This window comes from Solea senegalensis, linkage group LG8, assembly GCF_019176455.1.
Source record: "Solea senegalensis isolate Sse05_10M linkage group LG8, IFAPA_SoseM_1, whole genome shotgun sequence".
Lineage (NCBI taxonomy): Eukaryota > Metazoa > Chordata > Actinopteri > Pleuronectiformes > Soleidae > Solea > Solea senegalensis.
The window spans coordinates 26237506-26259937 of record NC_058028.1 but is presented as its reverse complement, the minus strand read 5'-3'; the positions used below and the strand labels follow the sequence as shown (position 1 = coordinate 26259937).

General features: G+C 41.2%; 1 protein-coding gene across 1 annotated transcript; it reads left to right on the top strand.

The window, feature by feature from the left end:
- The first annotated feature begins 962 nt into the window (after nt 1-962).
- On the top strand, nt 963-5535 carry LOC122773079 (extracellular calcium-sensing receptor-like). Its single transcript, XM_044031467.1, has 9 exons — nt 963-1363; nt 1878-2172; nt 2267-2353; nt 2552-2821; nt 3076-3288; nt 3360-3635; nt 4029-4253; nt 4339-4462; nt 4541-5535. The coding sequence occupies exons 1-9, from the start codon at nt 1050-1052 to the stop codon at nt 5449-5451; spliced, it is 2715 nt and encodes a 904-aa protein (XP_043887402.1). The 5' UTR covers nt 963-1049; the 3' UTR covers nt 5452-5535.
- Nucleotides 5536-22432: the final 16897 nt, after the last annotated feature.

Sequence of the window (22432 nt, the reverse complement as noted above, 5' to 3'; positions counted from 1 at the left end):
CATGATTAAAGTTTTAGAAGAGCACTGCGGAGAGAGGCTCCAAAAGTTGAGACGTGAAAAGCCAGCCTTCGTTGAGGAGCATAGAGAGTTTGGAGGAAACTACTTCATCTGCACCGAAAAATCTTTCCTCGTGGATTGTATGGCTATTAAGATCTGGCTCTCATCCTGGCTAGTCTCCAATTGGGTTAGCATTTTGCTAGTGCTAGATGTCTGTTCTTCCGTAAGTATTATTAAAAGGCTGCACAGCTAATGTGGTTGATCTGAATTAGCTGAATTAGCATCGGAGGCTAGCAACAGTTAGCGGGGGTTCTGTCACAGTGAACGACCTGAACACAAACGGCTTCATACCTACAGTGTGAATAATCTTGACATAACTTTATATGGCCTGTGTGAACCTTTTCCTCACCTGTAACAAAACTAGTCTTAGCTGTGCGACAGGTTCTCTGAGGTCCACGTCTAAGTCCTTCCTTTTCACATGAGTATAGCGCCAAATAGCAGAGTAGCCAACCGACTACTGACATCTACTGGTAGAAATAAGTACTGTCCCCCAAGTAAGTGAGGGGTAAAATAGGACACATTTTCTTCCAATTACAAGGACAAAATTGTTATTATTCTATAGGATGGGGTTAAAGTTTACTTAAAGTTTAAAATGTATAAAAAAGTATATAAAGTATAATGAATAAAATGGAAAATTAACACAATAAGGCTAAATACAAAGTTGTTTTGTAATTGGGGAAATGCTGTTTACAAATTGAATATCCAAGTGTTTGACAGAAAAAAGCAGAGTAATGCAGGTAAAATTTTATTTTGTTTTTCTGTAAATTGTAAAGTAACTAATATGCTGTGCTGTAATTTTTAATTCATTTTTATTTCTATACTCAAACATCAAAACCTGTCATTTAAAATACTAAAGCTTCAATAATAATGATTACACATTTCTACTAAGTCATTTGGTACAAATCAGTATCAGTTGGGATTTATTTTGGGCCCTGCCCCTACAGCTTCACTTCCTCCTCTGCACTGATGGGTGGTGTTACAAGATATTCAACATGGGCAGCTGCAAATCAATAAAATGTGTTGATATTGTGATAAGACTGCACTCAGAAAAGGAGATGCGCCAAAGCAAAATCATGAGGACATTTTTAGACACCAGCCTCCTCTTCCTAATGTTGTATTTCTGCTTCTCCTCTGCTGTGTCCTCCTCTCTTTATTCCTCCTCTTGTCAGTTAAAGGGACAATTTCATTTAAATGGGATGCACAAAACTGGAGATGTGATTCTAGGTGGACTGTTTACAGTCAACTTAATTTCAACTGATCCTGACCTGTCTTTTACCTCAGAGCCACAAATGTCTGACTGCTATGGGTGAGTCTGTGAGGGAAAAAGCACAAAGCTGATGAAACCCAAGACTATAAGTAAACTGTATGTATGATTAATGTAAAATACTTACAGTGTGTGTATGTATTGATATATATATATATATAAATAAATATATGTATATATATATATATACATATATTTATATAAATATATATATATATATGTGTATACTGTATATATACATATACATATATATACATACACACACTAAGTATTTTATATTACATGTGTGCAATTTACGTGTGTGTATGAAAACAAAATGTGAAGGCAAACATAAATGACTTAATATGGCGTATATATACACATATATATTATATATATATATGTGTATATATAATTATATATGCCATTTTAAGTCATGTTTGCCTTCACATTTTGTTTTTATGTTTGAACTATTAATCTGACTGAATTCATAATATGTAGCTGTGAAACATGTAGCTTTGTATTTATCCTATTTATGTTCCATATTTTTTAATAAACACTTGTGCTATGTTGTTAGTTTTGATGTTATAGGATTCAGACAGGCTCAGACCATGGCCTTTGCTATTGATGAGATCAACAGAAACTCCAACCTGCTGCCGAATGTGACTCTGGGATACAGTATGTATGATAACTGCTTTCAACTAGGAATTGGATTTTGTGCAGCACTGACCTTAGTCAGTGGTCAAGAAGAGCAAGTTACATTAGAGGAGAACTGTGTAGGAAATCCTCCAGTCCTAGGGATTGTGGGAGATTCTTCCTCTACAAATACTATTGCCATATCCACAGTCTTAGGTTTGTACAGCGTGCCTCTGGTAAGTTTAAATAAATGAAATACATGAACATAAAAATCAATGTTAAAATATTTTTTAGAATGTTGAATTAAAGAAAGTCTGTATTGTTTTGCAGGTGAGTTATTTTGCCACATGTTCCTGCCTGAGTGACCGACAAAAGTTTCCATCTTTCTTTAGGACGATCCCAAGTGATGCTTTTCAGGTGAAAATGTATCTACAAAAAGAAAAGAGTGTGTCACCAGTCATGTTATATTTTTCATTGACAGAGTTGTGTGGTGTCACATATACAACACTTAAAGACAGTGATTAAACATGAGTCTTTGATGAAACTGTTTAACAGGATTTCGAGTAAAGATGATTCCAGCCTGTGCACGAATCCCTCTGCTCTGTGTCCACATAGGTGAATGCTATGATTCAGATTCTAAAACACTTTGGTTGGACTTGGGCAGGTCTGCTCATCAGTGATAATGATTATGGATTCCATGCTGCCCGATCCTTTCACTCTGATCTGGGTCCAGCTGGTGGAGGTTGTCTGGCTTACACAGAGATTTTGCCCCTGGGTAATGACCCTGCTGAACTAAGGAAAATAGTGGATGTGATGAGGAAATCTACAGCTCGAGTGGTGATTGTGTTTGCAAATAATATTCTCATGATAAACCTCATGAAAGAGGTCAGTCCTAAAAAAATTACGTAGCAAAAACCATGTACCCTTGAAAAAACACATTTCATGAATTCTATTTTACATGTCATTTGTTAAAGCTGCTGCTAATGTTTAAGAGTAAAATTATTTACCAAGACAAATTCAAATTTGACTGTAATTCTGTAGTACTCTAGGTTTGTGTGTGACATCAACTGTGGAAACGAGATAATTCTTTACTGGTATGAAAGTATGAATTCATATACATATGATAATACAATTTACAGGTGGTGAGGCAGAATGTGACAGGCCTGCAGTGGATTGCCAGTGAAGCCTGGACATCAGCTGCTGTGCTCCAGACTCCTCACCTCATGCCGTACCTGGGTGGAACACTGGGCATCGCCATCCGTCGAGGAGAAATACCAGGGTTCAGGGACTTCCTGTTACAAATACATCCTGATCTACACCATAACAACACTGATGGAAACAGCATGGTGAGAGTTTCACTCTGATTTGGTATTTTTTGGAGAAAAAAAATATTGTCATCAATTTAAGATGAACTACATTACAGGTGGATCAGTTTTGGGAACACACATTTCAGTGTAGATTTGCACCACCTCCAGCAGGTTGGGTGGAAGCTGGAGGAGAATTATGCACTGGACAGGAAGTTATAGAGAATGTGGAGACTGATTTCCTGGATGTTTCAGACCTCAGACCAGAGTATAATGTGTATAAGACTGTGTACGCTCTGGCGTATGCTCTTGATGACATGCTGCAGTGTGAGCCAGGGAGAGGACCTTTCAGGAACAACACCTGTGCTCATTTACAAAGAATGGAGCCATGGAAGGTGAGATATCAGTTTACACTCAACTCTAAATTTCACTTAATCCTTCGTATTTTAATGGAGTGTGAAATGATAAGAAATTATAGACCAAATCCAACTTCTCGGATTAGGCAAATTGGACACTCCAAATTGACCATAGGTGCGAGTGTGAGAGTCGATGGTTTTCTCTATGTGGCCCTGTGATGGACTGGTGATCTGTCCAAGGTGTGACCCCGCCTTTTGCCCTATGTCAGCTGGGACTTGCAACAGAGCGTCCCCTCATGTGGAGGATAAAGCGGTAGAATAGAGATGGATGGATTCTACTTCTGTATTCTTTATAGAGTGAAATTTTGTCCATAGAAATCACTATATTTTTGATACCTGTTTCCCCTTTATAACTAATCTGGATTTTCATAGATTGTGCATTACTTGGAAAAAGTCAATTTCACAACATTTGGTGATCGAGTGTCATTTGATGAAAATGGTGACGCCTTACCTTCATATGACATCATGAACTGGGTGTGGCTCCCTGATGGAAGAACTAAAGTTCAGAGGGTGGGTGAGGTTAAGAGGTCAGCCTTCAAAGGTGAAGAACTCACACTGGATGAAGAAAGAATCTACTGGAACTTTGAATCCAAACAGGTTATTTCTTACTTTTTCAGACTACCATCTCTTTTCCTTAATCATTATAGCTAAATCTAACAGATACTGATATTTCTCCACACAGCCTCCTCGGTCAGTGTGCAGTGAGAGTTGTACTCCAGGTACCCGTATGGCCAGAAAGAAGGGGGAACCTGAGTGTTGTTTTGACTGTGTCCCTTGTTCTGAGGGAAAGATCAGCAATACAACTGGTGAGTGTAAAGTTTTAAACACCACAGTTCAGAGATGTTGTATAAACATGTTTCTCATCACTTTCCCTCTTTTCTCAGACTCCATGGAGTGCACCAGTTGTCCAGAGGATTTCTGGTCCAGCCCCCAGCGTGACCACTGTGTACCTAAGAAAACAGAGTTCCTCTCCTACCATGAGCCTCTGGGTATCTGCTTGACAACCACCTCATTGTTGGGCACTTGTATCTGTGTTGTTGTTCTGGGCATCTTCATCCATCATCACAGCACACCTATAGTTCGTGCCAACAATTCAGAACTCAGTTTTCTTCTCTTGGTGTCACTTAAGTTATGTTTCCTCTGCTCGTTGCTCTTCATTGGACGACCCAGATTATGGACTTGCCAACTAAGACATGCAGCATTTGGCATCAGCTTTGTGCTTTGTGTCTCATGTATCCTGGTGAAAACCATGGTGGTTCTTGCTGTGTTCAGGGCCTCCAAACCAGGAGGTGAGTCCAGTCTGAAGTGGTTTGGTGCTGTGCAGCAGAGAGGGACAGTTCTGGTTCTGACTTCTGTTCAAACAGCAATCTGCACTGCCTGGCTTGTCTCTGCTTCACCAGTGCCTCATAAAAACACACAGTATCACAGTGACAAGATAGTTTATGAGTGTGCAGTTGGGTCCACAGTTGGTTTTGCAGTTTTACTTGGTTATATTGGTTTCCTGGCTGTCCTCAGTTGTTTGTTAGCTTTTCTAGGAAAAAATCTTCCAGACAGTTTCAATGAGGCCAAACTCATCACTTTCAGCATGTTGATCTTCTGTGCAGTGTGGGTGGCCTTTGTCCCTGCGTACATCAGCTCACCAGGCAACTATGCAGATGCAGTGGAGGTATTTGCCATCCTGGCCTCCAGTTTTGGCCTGCTGGTGGCGCTGTTTGGACCCAAATGTTACATAATCCTGTTGAGACCAGAGAGAAACACAAAGAAAGCCATCATGGGTCGTGCCATTGGGTCATAGAAACTGTGAGACCACATTAATTCTGTTAATACGTTAATTCTAGCTCAAATGTACACACACACAAATGCAGATAAAATAATATTTTAATATATATTTCAACATTATATAAACGGAGAAAATAATTGTAATGGTAAAAAGAAATTGTACTTTAATGTAAAATAACTTTTTTAAGGACTTTTCTCTTTTCCAGCATTCTATTTAAGTCTATGTATGTGTATGATACTTTTGATGCCCTGCTCAATGGACGGATCATTCAGATGCATCAACTCTCTCCTCACCAGCACCTCAGCATTGCGTATCAGTTAAGACGGCTATAACTGTAGTCCAAACATGTTCTCATCTTTCCTCAGAAACATATCCCTCAGCTTCCTGTTCAGTTTGCACCACATATACAATGATGGTGGACAGATGTCCTCCATATCAGAATGTCAGCTGTTTTCCATGTTTCTTTATGTTATCATGCTGTGATGTATATTACATGTCCAATCAGTGCTATTGGCAACTGAAATCCCCAATCAATATGGCAACAAAAGAACCTCCCTTGCAGTTCCTTTTCATCATAAGTATGTAAATATGCAACTGTTGGATGAGGTTAACTTGTACAATTACAATTAACAAAGTTACTTTCCCTTTAAATGTAATAAGGATTAAGCCAACTTTAATATAACTATTTATTTAGGAAGTGTGGAGCAGATTGGACTTGAAGACACAATTTCAACTGTCTTTCCCCTAAGTTTAAACATCTCTCCTGGGCTTCAAAACATCAGTAACATAATGATGGGGGGGTCTACCTTTTGAACATGTAACCATTTACAACTTTTCAGTTTCCTTCAGTATGATTGAACTGCAGGAAATATACAATCAAAAGTGTCTCACCATCAGAAGTTCAGGTCCTGAAAATCTACCAATTATTCTTAAAAACATAAACTGATCTTTTTTACTTTGTGTTTTCTTTAAGACATGGGTTGCACAGTTAAGGGATAAATTTAACTCCTCACATTATCTCAAGCCAGTGTCCATGGTTACCAACATGTTTTTGTGGTGTTCTATGCTGCCACTAACTGGACAGGGAAGTGTTCTACATGGAGCATAGGCAGACAGTGTGTGTAGTATGTTCCATCGCAGAAATGAGCAGATGATGATATTTATCTTATGTGGACCGTGACGTTCCTTTATGGAATGGTGGACTCGGACAGGAGTTCAAAGTAATTCTCAGGTGATCTAGATCCGAGACATTTATTCTGGATTTACTCAAAAATGACTGGATCCATTTCTGTGAAATTTTGAAGCAGATATAATTATGAGGGTGGATCAAAAAAGTATGATTTATAAAGGATGATTGAAAACAACACCAGAAAAAAACTTATTCCTGCTCTTTTTGTGACATGAGATATGATGATTGATAATATTGGGTTTATTTTGACTGTTTTTCACCCCACGGAATGAAGTGTGTGTGTTTGTGTTTGTGTGTGTGCACTTATGCACTTGCTTGCAATATGAACAACAGAGGCTTGTTAGAAGTGGTGATAGACACAATGTTGCCCGACAGAGGCTTGTTGCGTGAATGGAGTGAAGTCTACCATCTCTGAATGCCCTGTTTATATGGGTTGGGTAATATGGCCAAAGTGTTCCCATTAAATATTGTCAAATCAGTTGAGTGATCATTGTTGTCAATGTAAGATAATTGCAGACAGAATTCTGATATTCAATTGAAATTGAAAAAATAGTAAGTGGTGTGCTTTACCTTTTTATGTACAGAAAACAATCAACATCTGTTTAACTCAGAAATACACATCTGTGTCAAAACGTTCAATGCATGAAATGTGTTGTACCTCAAATTGTGTTTGTGCAATTGATTAAAATTAAATTAAGGTATATTGAACCACTGTTGTATTACAAATGAACTTTTTTGCTGCCATTGACGTCTATTGACGTCAGACAAAACAATAATATATATGTATGTGTGTGTGGATATTAGACCACCTGTCTTAAAAATTAAACAATTTAAATAGTTTAGAAATCTTTCATAAACGGGTTTAAACTATATGTATGTATATATATTTACGGTTGAAACCAGAAGTTTACATATGATGTTCGTCCATCGTGTGTCGATGAAGACCTTGACCAGTCATTTCTTGTGGGTGTGGCTGATGAATGTCAAATGGCAAATAAAGTGAATTCACCTTTTTTTACACAAATTTGAGCAAGCTCACTGGGCTTCTATGAGAAGTTAATCAAACTTAACATTTAACCACTAAAACTAATTATTCTGTTCAGGAATGCAAGTAAATAACTATATTTTGACATCTTAATCAAGAAATACCAATGCACATACATATATATACATACATACTTGGTAAAGAACCTAGCTCCTCTTCTTTCCCCTCTATGGCTCAAATGACTGTAAAACATAAATATTCACACTTACGGTACGCAAGACTTGTGATTTTTCAGGGTCACTGTAACAAAACAAAAAGACAGTCTTAGCTCTGCACTGCACTCTCCTTGCTGATACACAATATATATATTCTCCTGTTAGGTCTGTGCACTTCCTGTCTTACTAATATGACAGCCTAATTTATTTAATTAGGAATTACAAATGCAAAAGTGAGCATTTAACACCTTAAAGTGCTCGTTCCATTCAATGTGAGACAAATGCAAGTAAATAACTATAATTTGACATCTTAATCAAGAAATAACATTGTACTTAAAGTACATATACATACATACAGAATATGTATATATATGTATACAAACACACACATATATACATATACTGTATATATACATATGTATGTATATGTATATATATATATGTATATATATATACATATATATGTACAGTTGAAACCAGAGGTTTACATATGATGTTCGTCCATCGTGTGTCGATGAAGACCTTGACTTCAGTCATTTCTTGTGGGTGTGGCTGATGAGGCCAAACACTGGCCGCATTTCTTGCACTTGAGACCGGGTGGAGGCTGTGCAGACTGGTTTTCCTCCCTCGCCTTTCGTGCCTCCCAGCTGTTGACACCCAGGGTGATGCGGCGGTGATAGGCCAGCCCGGTGCCCTCGTGGACTAGTCCGAGGATCTTCAGTGTGTAGTGCCCACAAAGTCAGAATCACATTGCTTAACACCTTTCAATTAAAACACCACTCCATTCTTGGCTTCGTCTGTCATCCACCCACACTCATCTCTTATTCCAATGGAAATAATCCACGATCACAGCGCAGTTTGAATCCCTGTCAGATCAGCTGTCTCAGGAGTTGGGAGATGCAAGTTCGAGTGGAGCAAAGTTCAACTCTGACTGACTGACTAACTTTAAAAAAACTTTGGTACCGTGAGTACCCCGTGTGCCTTTTTGTTTTGTATGTATTGGTTGCTGCACCATGACGAGAGACGCTGGTTATTTATTTATTTTGAGTTTATTTCCTTATTTTGTGTGGAAGCCCGCGGTAAAACCCAGAGCGGAGTTTTGAGTTGTTGTTTTGTGGTGACGCATGTACTGGACTGAACCGCGGTATTGGGGAATACTGGAATGGACTTTTCCTGAATGAACTGAAAATAGCATTGTTGTGGTTTATTGCTGTGTTTGATATGCATGGTTATTATTTTGTGTGGGTTGACAAAATTTTTTTTGTTCTGTTTTATTTTACTTTGTCAGACTTTTGGCACCCCAAAAATTAAATCTAGTCAAACCCGCTACAAGTGTGTGACGGCCCCTGCCTAGCCAAGCCTCAAGTGTGTTAATGCTGGTATGAGTCGTGTGTATTTTCCCCGTAGATCTATGGGTACCTGGGAGAGTGTCACTTCACATCATTGATGTGAAGTGGTCTGGACATTCAAATTTAGCCATGATTCTCCATAGGCCATCTCTACTCACGGTGTCAAAGGCTTTTGTGAGATCAATGAAGGTGGTGTAAAGGTCTTGCTGCGAAGACCATGTTGACCGTGCCTCTGCCAGCACGGAAGCCATACCGGCTCTCCGGAAGATGTGCTTTTTCAAGGTGCTTAGTAAGTCGGTTGAGAAGAGTTCTTGCTAGGATTTTGCCAGCTATTGACAAGAGTAATATGCCTCGGTGATTGTCACAGGACTGGCAGTTCCCTTTCCTTTTGTAGATGTGTATGATAGAGGCATCTTTGAAGTCCTGGGGAATGACACCTTTCTCCCACATGGACTGGAAGATGTCCATTAGCTTCTGGGTGAGTACATGTCCTCCAGACTTGTATACCTCAGCTGGTATGCCATCGAGGCCGGGTGCTTTTCCGCTAGCCATCTGGCTGATGGCCTTCTGAGTCTCGCAGGTGGAGGGTAGTGCGTCTAGCTCTTGGTTGACTGGAATCTGTGGTAGACGTTGAATGGCTTTGGTGTTGATGGTAGATGGACAATTTAATACAGCTTCAAAGTGTTCTACCCATCTCTCTTGGCTCAGTCTGTGATGAGTGTTCTCCCATTAGCAAGAGGGGATGAGCTGGAGGGCTGAGGTCCATAGAGGGCTCTTATTGTGTCATAAAAACGCTTAGAGTCTTTCTTGTCTGCCATGGCTTGGATTTCGTCCTCTTTCTTGTTGAGCCAGTCATCCTGCATCTTCCTAAGATACACTTTAGGTGCCTAGGGTTAGGGTCAGTGGGGTTTCGGTTTCTTTACATTTCTGTTTCGACCGCATGGTGGGATCCCCTCCAGCCTGCTGGTTGGGTTGGGGTTGAGGGAGGCTATGTTTGGGGCACCTTTTCTAGCCCTGTCCTCATGCTGCGGAGGCTGTTGTGGAGTAAGTAAGTAAGTAAGTAAGTATATTTAATTTATAAAGCACATTTACACACAGCATAAGCTGACCAAAGTGCTGTACAGTGAAAGACTAAAAAAGACACAAAATAATACAAAGTAATACAAAAAACATTTGACCAATAGTCATCATAAAATAAGATAAAACATGAATATCGAAATAAGTAACATTCAAGACAGGGCACATGACACAGAAAATATAGAGAAAAGCAATACAGGATTAGGGAACAAGAAAGGCTAGAGAGTACAGGTGGGTTTTTAGCCTGGATTTGAAGGCAGAAATGGAGGGGGCAGATCTAATATCCAGGGGGAGCTGGTTCCACAGACGTGGAGCAGCAACAGCAAAGGCTCTGTCACCCCACTGTTTGAGCCATGAGCGCAGCACATGTAGGAGCCCTTTGTTGGTGGATCGAAGGGACCTTGCTGGAGCCAGCCCATTAAGTGCCTTAAAAACAAATAGTAAAACTTTAAACTGGACCCTAAAATGAACTGGGAGCCAGTGTAAGGAGGCTAGAATGGGCATGATGTGCTCATGCCTCCTGGTTCCAGTTAGAAGGCGCGCAGTTGAATTTTGGAACAACTGCAGGCATCTGAGTGAGGATTGGGGGAGGCCAAGGTAAAGGGAGTTGCAGTAATCCAGCTTTGCTGTAATGAAGGCATGGATAACTTTCTCAAGGTCATTATGAGATAGGAAGGATTTGAGGCGGGAGATCATTCTGAGCTGGTAAAAACTATTTTTGACAACAGTGCTGATATGTTTGTCAAGGCAGAGTTCAGAATCAAGGATGACCCCCAGGTTCCTAGCATGGGATTTGACAGATGAGGTGAGAGACCTAGGTTTTGCTCTACAGTGCATCTTGCCTTGGGAGGACCAAAAATTATGATTTCTGTCTTGTCACTATTCAGCTGGAGGAAGTTGTTGGCCATCCAACTTTTGATGTCTTCAAGACAGACCAGCAGTGATTGTATGGAGTCCCTAGATTTTAAAGGCAAGTACAGCTGAGAGTCATCCGCATAAAGGTGAAAAGAGATGTTATACTTTCTTATGATGTCACCCAGCGGGAGCATGTACAGGCTGAAGAGCATAGGACCCAATATGGACCCCTGGGGGACCCCATACAAGAGGGGAGCAGATGATGAGGAGAACTGACCAATGGACACAGAAAAAGTCCTATGTGTGAGATAAGAGCGGAACCAGAGTAGTGCAGTTTCCCTAATGCCCACCTGCTGATCAAGGCGGGTGAGGAGGATGTTGTGATCAACGGTGTCAAAGGCGGCACTAAGATCCAGTAATATCAGGATGGCATTGTCACCTGAATCTAGTGTGAGAAGCAGATCATTGGTTACTTTAAGCAGGGCTGTTTCAGTGCTATGCAGGGGTCTGAAACCTGACTGAAAAGGTTCAAGTGTATTGTGGGTGGATATATACCTGGAAAGAAGCTAATGCAGATTTAAACATTTCAAAGGAGACAGTGAGTTGGTCCTTTTTCCAACTCCTTTCAGCTTTACGACAGGCCTGCCTGAGAGAGCGTGTGGCTTCATCTAACCAATAGTGAGATTTTAGTTTGGGGCGGGTGTACGTGAGAGGAGCTACATAATCAAGTATAGAAGAGCAAGAGGAGTGGAAAAGGGTAACTAGTTAATCAGGGCTAGAGGAGGATGAAGCCGCTGTTGCAATGGAAGAAGCAACAGTTTTACTCAGAAAGCTATCAGAAAGCTGAGTTGCAGTAAGAGAGGGAGTAACGGCCCTGAGCTGTGGCAGTTCGCAGGGGACTGGAGAGGGTGATGTCAAACATTATAGGCTTATGATCTGAAAAAGTAGCATCCTCAATCACAATATTTTCAACAGTTAAACCATAAGACAAAATGAGGTCAAATGTATGTCCCAGTTTATGAGTAGCTTTATCTATGTGTTGCGTAAAGCCAAGTGCATCTATTACACCACAAAATTCGCCAACCAGAGGTTTGTCTGGACAGCAGACGTGGATATTGAAATCACCAAGTATGAGAACACGATCATGTATTGACACAAGATTGGAGAGAAAGTCAGAGAATTTGGTAATAAAGTCTTTGTCAGGCTTAGGGGGCCTATAGATCAGTGCACAAACCAGTGGGGACTTAACAGATTCCACAATTACGCATTGCAGTTCGAAGGTGGAGAAACTCCCTGCAGAGAGTGTCCGTAGTTTAAAGTTATTGCTAAACACAAGAGTCACACTGCCTCCTCTTCCGATGCACCTTGGCCTGCTAAAGAACAAACAGTTTGTTGGGCAAAGTTCACCGAAAACAGAAGACTGGCCAACTCCAGCACCGATCCATGTTTCGGTTAAAAACAGGAAATCCAAGTTGTGACGAGTGAAAAAGCCAGATTACAGTTTGCAAATGCACACAGGGACAAAGACCTTAATTTTTGGAGACATGTCCTATGGTCTGAGGAAACTAAAATCGAACTGTTTTGCCATAATGACCATCCTTAAGTTTGGAGGAAAACGCCTGACAACACCATCCCAACTGTGAAATACGGGGGTGGCAGCATCATATTGTGGGGTTGTTTTGCTGCAGGAGGGACTGGTGCACTTCACAAAATAGATGGCATCATGAGGAAAGAACATTATGTGGAAATACTGAAGCAACATCTCAAGACATCAGCCAGGAAGTTGAAGCTTGGGCGCAAATGGGTCTTCCAAATGGACAATGAGCTGACGCACACTGCCAAACTGGTTACAAAGTGGCTTAAGGACAACAAAGTGAATGTTTTGCAGTGCCCATCACAAAGCCCTGATCTCAATCCTATTAAAAAAGGCATGTTGAAAGGCATGTGTGAGCAAGGCGGTCTACAAACTTGGCTCAATTACACCAGTTCTGTCAGGAGGAATGGGCCAAAATTCCTGCCAACTATTGTGAGAAGCTTGTGGAAGGATATCCAAAATGTTTGACCCGAGTCATACAGTGTAAAGGCAATGGTACCAAATACTAATGAAATGTATGTAAACCTCTGACTTTGAAGAAAGTAATAAAAAATGTCTAAAAAAAATCCTTCTCTCATTATTCTGGCAATAATTTTGGTGATCCTAATGGACCTAAAACAGGAAAAGTGATAGTCTGATTTCATGTCAGACAGTGAGAAAAAAAAGCATATGTCTTTATATATAGTGTATGTAAACTTCTGGTTTCAACTATATATATATATATACATATACTATATATTTATATGTACATATATACATATATATTAGTGCTGTCAAACGGTTAAAATATTTAATCGCAATTATGACATTAATGTCATCGTTAACTTACGATTAATCGCAATTAATCGCACATTCTTATCTATACTAAATGTCCCTTGATTTCTTTTTTTCCCATTATTTTTTCTCATTTTAATGTTCTTAACATAGAAAAATGGATCGGCTTGCTTTGTGCAAATTTACAATATCTCTGTCCCCTGCATATTTTCAGTTATTCCTCAATTCCTATTGTGAGAGCCGCACAATAATTACATGTCACAATAATATGAGAGGCTGTGTATCACCCTGCAGTGCTGTGAATAAAGTGCCGTTCTTCAACGCAGACAGAGTCCCGTGGTTTAATGTGTGGTTGCCATAACGAACTAAAGGAGCTAGCGGTCTTCGGAGGTCTCCTTACTACGGTTCGGGGGTCTGCCAGCTTGTTTGGTAACACTGCATACATCATTACCTGGATGTGGGAGTGCCTCGAGAAATGATCCAGGCTGAGTTGGATACCGAGAGCCCCCTTGGAGACGGAGAAGTGCACAGCGCGAAGTGCACAGAAAAAAACTGCAAGGTTTGCTCGGCCAAAAAGAATGTTAATCTCTTGACGTAATCTCTGGCCTTCTACCTCTTAAAATATGTTTTAATGACGTATTTTAATTTACGTCATTAAAATAGGTTTGCGTTTGCCAACTTCTGTCTCCCCTCCACATGACAGACTTTGATCAGAACTCTATCACGGGGGCCAAACAAATCACTCTTTGCTTTCTTGTCGTAATACTTCTTCTGCTGGTCTTTAGCATTCTGTGAGGACTGATTGGCCAGGGCATAGGCCTCCGCCAGAGAGTCACGCAGAGTCTGGACATATTCGGTGTAGTCACTCGACTTGTTAGTGGTAAGGGATCCAAAGACCAGGTCGACTGGGAGCCTTGGGTGCCTACCAAACATGAGGTAGTATGGGCTGAAGCCAGTGGAGTCATGTCATGAGCAGTTATAAGCATGTGTCATGGCATCCACATGTTCATGCCAGCCTGACTTCAAGTGTGGTTCCAGTGTCCCTAACATGTTCATTAATGTCCAGTTGAATCTTTCGGTGGTCCTGTTGCCCTGTGGGTGGTAGGGTGTTGTATGGGATTTCGCAATGCCTGTGCACTTGCACAGCTCCTTCACCATTGCACTTTCAAAGTTCCGTCCCTGCTCCGCATGCAACTTTGCAGGAAACCCAAACCGGCAAAAAAAGTTCTTCCACAGTATCCGAGCCACTGTGCCTGCCTTCTGGTCCTTAGTGGGGTAAGCTTGTGCATAACGGGAGAAGTGGTCAGTGACAATGAGCACGTTTTCAATGCCACCTTTCGACTTTTCCAGTGACAAGAAATCAATGCAGACCAGCTCCATGGGGACGTTGGTGTGGATACCAACTTCCCCATGGAGCTGTTCTGCATTGATGGGAGCTCTGACAGTGGCAGTGGGGGTCTTCCTAAGGCAGCACCTCTCACATTGCTCCCACCAGGTTTTGGTTTCCTGGAACATTCTCGGCCAATAGAATTGCTCTCTTATCGACTGTAGTGTTCTCTCAAATCCTAAATGCCCCGAGTCATCATGGAGAGCTCTTTTGACGGTTGTCTGAAGCCTCTCTGGCAGTACTAGCTGCTCTACCACTCCTCGGCGACAATCTCTGACGCGGCGGTATAAAATGCCTCTTCTGACCACTAACCTCCTCCACTCCTTTAAAAGAAGGCCCCCACTAACACCCACTTCCTTCCTGTCCCTGCGACCCGGTTTCTGGTTCCAGCTCCTGAAATGTAAGACAGTGCCAATGGTGGGGTCTGCCTTCTGTCCAGCCCAAATCTCCTGAGTGGTCATAGCAGGTAGCCCCTCCATCCCCACCTCTCCATACTGTTCACTGGGCTCTGGCAGCTGACTATTCCCAGACCCTTCCACAGCAGCCCAGTCCTCCTCAGCACCTTCCCCTTCCTGGGGATCCTGAGCCTCTCCGCGCCTAGAACCACCAGCTCTCACACGTTGGGGGCAACTTTGCAGGATCTCTGTTACCTCCTGACTAGACATTCGTGAGAGAGCATCCGCATTGGAGTTGTCTTGTCCCCTTCTGTACTGGACATCAAAATCAAATATGGACAGGTGAGAGACCCAGCGCTGGCCTGTAGCATCAAGTTTGGCAGAAGTCATCACATATTTCAGGGGATTGTTGTCGGTGAGCACAGTGAACTTGCGTCCATAGAGATGGTCATGGAACTTGTCAGTGGCTGCCCACTTGAGGGAGAGGAACTCAAGCTTGTGCGCAGGGTACCTCATCTCAGGTGGGCTCAAGCCTCTGCTCGCATACGCGACAACTCACTCCATTCCACCTTGGACCTGCGCCAGCACCGCGCCCAGTCCTGCTCTTGATGCGTCTGTCTGCAGCACAAACGGCAGGGTGTAGTCTGGGTACCCCAACACTGGTGCACTCACCAACCTCTCCTTTAAGGATTGAAAAGCCTCCATAACTTAGCAGCAGGACTCTCCCCAAGACTCCAGATCCTGGTAGCCTTAGAGGATTTGCTGGGGTAGTGTACTGGGGGTAGGGCAACTGCGTTTGGGGCAATGGGGAATGCTGTTCCAAGGGTGGTTGGGTGTCACTTATCACAAGCACTTGAGTGGGTGGGGGACATGACAAACTCTCGTGACATTTTGTTATGTTTGTTATGTGATTTGTTGTTTAACTAGGAGCGGAGTACTGTTGTGCTTTATGTACTTGTTATTAAAATAAATTGTGTAATTTACTGCACATTGTACAAGACAGAGTGAATATAGTTTAGCAATACACCCACATAAAACAATGTTTAACTAGCAAGGCTTATCTATTAAAATAAAGCAAATAAATCAATCTAAATGACCTTAGAATACCCAAAGATTTAAATTTCACAACAACACCAAATAACTCAATTAAATCTCAGTAGGTCAGATAACAAACACCCAGAAAAAAAACCTACTCAACCTACTTCTTTTTTTTTTTTTTAAATCATCAGAGTTCAACTGGTCCTATACCACCTTTTTATCAGTGTAAAGGAAATGGAAAACCGGCACCTAGTCCTCACGGCGATATAGTTCAATGTCCGATACACAGACGTGCTGCGAGACAACGGTCTCAGCGCTTCACCATCCGGGTCATGGCACCAAAGCTGTAACCCACACTCTGCCGCAACCACTTCGCTCGCCGTTACTCTGCGTTGTGTTTAGGTGTTAATGTTGCCGGCGAGGGGAAGGGTGTCTCACGGGAGAATCACGGGAGGCAGAGAAGTCGAACGTGAATGGTGACGAGACCGTTTATTATTCGTAGCACCACCACAGTAACCACAACAGCCTGTAGAATTAACAACGTACATTGCACGCATCAGTACAGTACACAGGGCACGTCAACATCAGCTAGCGCCCGGGAGCTAACATAATTAGCAACCACAAATCAAAACACACAGCACTTGCTCGGCATAACATAATTAAAATATATCCTCCCGTATCACACTACTACAACACGGAGAACGTAACACAGCGTCTACTGCGCAACGCACGTCAATTCTACAGGCAGTGGGAATGGACAAATAAGATAATAAAAAAAAAGTCGATCTTTGATGGTGACGAGACTGTTTATTCTACTCAACACAACCTCAGTAGCATCAACAGCATGTACTGTAGAACAGACAGTGTACATTGAATGCAACACATCAGCTGCAGAGTACGCGGAGCGCATTCATGTCACAATTTATTTTGGGCCCTGCCCCTACAACTTCACTTCCTCCTCTGCACTGATGGGTGGTGTTACAAGATTAATCAACATGGGCAGCTGCAAATCAATAAAATGTTGTGATAGTGTGATAACACAACAAAAGTAGATGAGCCAAAGCAAAGTCATGAGGGCATTTTTAGACACCAGCCTCCTCTTCCAAATGTTGTATTTCTGCTTCTCCTCTGCTGTGTCCTCCTCTCTTTATTCCTCCTCATGTCAGTCAAAGGGACAGTTTCATTTAAATGGGATGCACAAACCTGGAGATGTGATTTTAGGTGGACTGTTTACAGTCAACTTCATTTCAACTGATCCTGACCTGTCTTTTACCTCAGAGCCACAAAAGCCTGAATGCTATGGGTGAGTCTGTGAGGGAAACACACAGCTGATGAAACCCAAGTCTATAAGTAGACTGTATGTATGATAAATGTAAAATACTAACAGTGTGTATATATATATATATATATATATACAGTATGTATATTTTTTTAAGTCATGTTGCATTTGCTATTATATTACTGACTGAATTAATAATATGTATTTGTGAAACATGTAGCTTTGCACAGATAATATTGAATGTCGGCATATGAGCAGACTGTTCATAATAAAGTTCCGAGGATACTGACCGACACGTCACATATCCTCCACACTGAATATGAGCTTTTGTCCTCTGGCAGACACTGCAGAGTCCCAGCAGGCAAAATTAATTGTTTTTAAACTCTTTTGTGCCTACATTTGTTACACTTTTAAATGAGGTTGCTTGAGACCAGAAATGTGCCATGGATTTTATGTTGTTATCTTGTGCATCTTTTGTGCTTTAACTGTGATATTGCCTTTGTTGTGTTGCTTTTATTGTATTTTAATATTGTGTTTTATTATTTATTGTAACACGAGGGCATTGATATATGCAGCTTGATTCCAAGACAAAATTTCCTTATGAGACAATAAAGTTTATTGAATTGAATTTAATGTATTTTAAGTGGTAAATACTTGTGTTATGTTGTTAGTTTTGATATTATAGGATTCAGACTGGCTCAGACCATGGCATTCACCATTGATGAAATCAACAGAAATTCCAACTTGCTGCCTAATGTGACTCTGGGATACAGTCTGTATGATAACTGCGATCAACTAGGAATTGGATTTCGTGCAGCACTGACCTTAGTTAGTGGTCAAGAAGAGCAAGTTACATTAGAGGAGAACTGTGTAGGAACTCCTCCAGTCCTAGGGATTGTGGGAGATTCTTCTTCTGCACGTTCTATTGCCATATCCACAGTCTTAGGTTTGTACAGTGTGCCCCTGGTAAGTTTAAATTATTAATTAACTGAATTATAACATTTTCATTATAAATTGCAATTTAGTTATAAACGTAGTTAAAATGGAAAATACATGTTTTTAGAACATTCACTCTGTGTTTTGCAGGTGAGTTATTTTGCCACATGTTCCTGCCTGAGTGACCGACAAAAGTTCCCATCTTTCTTTAGAACGATCCCAAGTGATGCTTTTCAGGTGAAAATGTATCTACAAAAAGAAAAGAGTGTGTCACCAGTCATGTTATACGTTTCATTGACAGAGTTGTGTGGTGTCAGATATACAACACTTAAAGACAGTGACTAAACATGAGTCTTTGATGAACCTGTTTAGCAAGATATCTAGTAAAGATGATTCCAGCCTGTGCACTAATCCCTCTGCTCTGTGTCCACATAGGTGAATGCTATGATTCAGATTCTAAAACACTTTGGTTGGACTTGGGCAGGTCTGCTCATCAAGGATAGTGATTATGGATTCCACGCTGCCCGATCCTTTCACTCTGATCTTGGTCCAGCTGGTGGAGGTTGTCTGGCTTACACAGAGATTTTGCCCCGGGGTGATGACCCTGCTGAACTAAGGAGAATAGTGGATGTGATGAGGAAATCTACAGCTCGGGTGGTGATTGTGTTTGCAAATAATTTTCTCATGATTAACCTCATGAAAGAGGTCAGTCCTTTAAAAAAATATGTAGCAAAATGATTTAGCCTTTAAGAAAAACAGATTTCATGAATTCTATTTCACATGTCAATTGTAAAAGCTGCTGCAAAAACTTTAAAAGTAAGATTGTTGACCTAGACAATTTCAAATTTGACTGTAATGCTGGTAGTACTCTAGGTTTGTGTGTGACATCAACTGTGGAAACTAGATAATTCTTTACTAGTGAGAAAGTATGAATTCATATACATGTGATAATATTATGTACAGGTGGTGAGGCAGAATGTGACAGGCCTGCAGTGGATTGCCAGTGAAGGCTGGACATCAGCTGCTGTGCTCCATACTCCTCACCTCATGCCGTACCTGGGTGGAACACTGGGCATCGCTATCCGTAGAGGAGAAATACCAGGGTTCAGGGACTTCCTGTTACAAATACGTCCTAATCTACATCATAACAACACTGATGGAAACAGCATGGTGAGAGTTTCACTCTGACTTGGTATTTTTTGGAGAAAAAATATATTGTCATCAATTTAAGATGAACTACATTACAGGTGAATCAGTTTTGGGAACACACATTTCAGTGTAGATTTACACCACCACCAGGTTGGGTAGAAGCTGCAGGAGAATTATGCACTGGACAGGAAGTTATAGAGAATGTGGAGACTGACTTCCTGGATGTTACAGACCTCAGGCTAGAGTATAATGTGTATAAGGCTGTGTACGCTCTGGCATATGCTCTTGATGACATGCTGCAGTGTGAGCCAGGGAGAGGACCTTTCAGCAACAACACCTGTGCTCATTTACAAAGACTGGAGCCATGGCAGGTGAGATATCAGTTTACACTCAATTCTTCATTTCACTTAATCCTTCGTATTTCATTTGGAGTGTGAAGTGTTTAGAAATTATAGATCAAATCCAACTTCTGGGAGTAGGCAAATTGGACACTCCAAATGAGTGTGAAAGTGGATGGTTGTTTGTCTCTATGTGGCCCTGTGATGGACTGGTGACCTGTCCAAGGTGTGACCCCGCCTTTAGCCAGAGCCCCCAACAACCCTCATGTGGAGGATAAAGCGGTAGAATATGGATTGATGAATCATATTTCCGGTATTCTTTATAGAGTGATAGTTAGTGGATAGAAAGCACTATACTTTAAAAGTCCATAATCTGGATTTTCATAGATTATTCATTACTTGGAGAAAGTAAATTTCACCACAACATTTGGTGATCGAGTGTCATTTGATGAAAATGGTGATGCCTTACCTGTATATGACATCATGAACTGGGTGTGGCTCCCTGATGGAAGAACTAAAGTTCAGAGAGTGGGTGAGGTTAAGAGGTCAGCTTTCAAAGGTGAAGAACTCACACTGGATGAAGACAAAATCTTCTGGAACTTTCGATTCAAACAGGTTATTTCTTACTTTGTCAGACTACCATCTCTTCTCCTTAATCATTATAGATTAATCTAACAGACACTGATGTTTCTCCACACAGCCTCCTCGGTCAGTGTGCAGTGAGAGTTGTCCTCCAGGTACCCGCATGGCCAGAAATAAGGGGGAACCTGAGTGTTGTTTTGACTGTGTTCCTTGTTCTGAGGGAAAGATCAGCAATACAACTGGTGAGTGTAAAGTTTTAAACACCACAGTTTAGAGATGTTGTATAAACATGTATCTCATCACTTTCCCTCTTTTCTCAGACTCCATGGAGTGCACCAGTTGTCCAGAAAATTTCTGGTCCAGCCCCCAGCGTGACCATTGTCTTCCTAAGAAAATAGAGTTCCTCTCCTACCATGAGCCTCTGGGTATCTGCTTGACAACCACCTCACTGTTGGGCACATGTATCTGTGTTGTTGTTCTGGGCATCTTCATCCATCATCGCAGCACACCTATAGTTCGTGCCAACAATTCAGAACTCAGTTTTTTTCTCTTGGTGTCACTTAAGTTCTGTTTCCTCTGCTCTTTGCTCTTCATTGGACAACCCAGATTATGGACTTGCCAACTAAGACATGCAGCATTTGGCATCAGCTTTGTGCTTTGTGTCTCATGTATCCTGGTGAAAACCATGGTGGTTCTGGCTGTGTTCAGGGCCTCCAAACCAGGAGGTGAGTCCAGTCTCAAATGGTTTGGTGCTATGCAGCAGAGAGGGACAGTTTTGGTTCTGACTACCATTCAAGCAGCAATCTGCACTGCCTGGCTAGTCTGTGCTTCACCAGTGCCTCATAAAAACACACAGTATCACAGTGATAAGATAGTTTATGAGTGTGTAGTTGGGTCCACAGTTGGTTTTGCAGTTTTACTTGGTTATATTGGTTTACTGTCCATCCTCAGTTGTTTGTTAGCTTTTCTAGCAAGGAATCTTCCAGACAGTTTCAATGAGGCCAAACTCATCACTTTCAGCATGTTGATCTTCTGTGCAGTATGGGTGGCCTTTGTCCCTTCTTACATCAGCTCACCAGGCAAATATGCAGATGCAGTGGAGGTATTTGCCATCCTGGCCTCCAGTTTTGGCCTCTTGGTGGCACTGTTTGGACCCAAATGTTACATCATCTTGTTTAGACCAGAGAGAAACTCAAACAAAGCCATTATGGGTCGAAGTAATTAGTCATGAAAACTGTATCCACAATTAATTTGAATTTGAAGAATTATTTAAATTTCTGCTAATTACCCCTCCGGGTTCATATACTGGACTTTTAATAAAATGTGCCCAGCCATGGAAAAACCAAGAGCAATTCTCCCGAGGGGCATTTTGAGTTATTTGCAGAGTCTGAATGTTTGATTTCTAAGCTTTCCAACAATGTCTAACAGGTGAAAATCTGAAAATATTCAAAGATGTGACCATTTGAATGTAGCCACTCCTCAAACTGGTTTTGGGAGAATTTGAGCCCCAAAGATTTACACCTTATGGAAAGCCAAGTGACAGTATCATCACATTTACATCGCCCAACCCCCTTCTGTCCTAAGCTGTCAGTGACATCTGATATCTGTTAGCATAATGGATAGAAACTATTACAATAGTTTGAACAATGGTTCCCAGAGAAAAATAAAATTAAATGTGAATATACATTTCATAAATATGAAAAACAAGAAAGGTAATATTCTGAAGTTAGAAGGAGCAAAGATATAAATTTTTCTAATATCAAATAAAATAAAATAAATTTAAGTGGCTCTGTGATGTAGTGTGGATGGATCAGTCTGTTACTCAATGAGATGATGATGTGCTAACTCTGAGTT

Excerpts from the sequence above, each read along its gene's own strand:
- LOC122773079 (XM_044031467.1), top strand. The coding sequence starts at position 1,050 with ATGGGCAGCTGCAAATCAATAAAATGTGTTGATATTGTGATAAGACTG. Across the intron at positions 2,173-2,266 it reads GTTTGTACAGCGTGCCTCTG|GTGAGTTATTTTGCCACATG; the intron begins GTAAGTTTAAAT and ends ATTGTTTTGCAG. Across the intron at positions 4,463-4,540 it reads AAAGATCAGCAATACAACTG|ACTCCATGGAGTGCACCAGT; the intron begins GTGAGTGTAAAG and ends CTCTTTTCTCAG.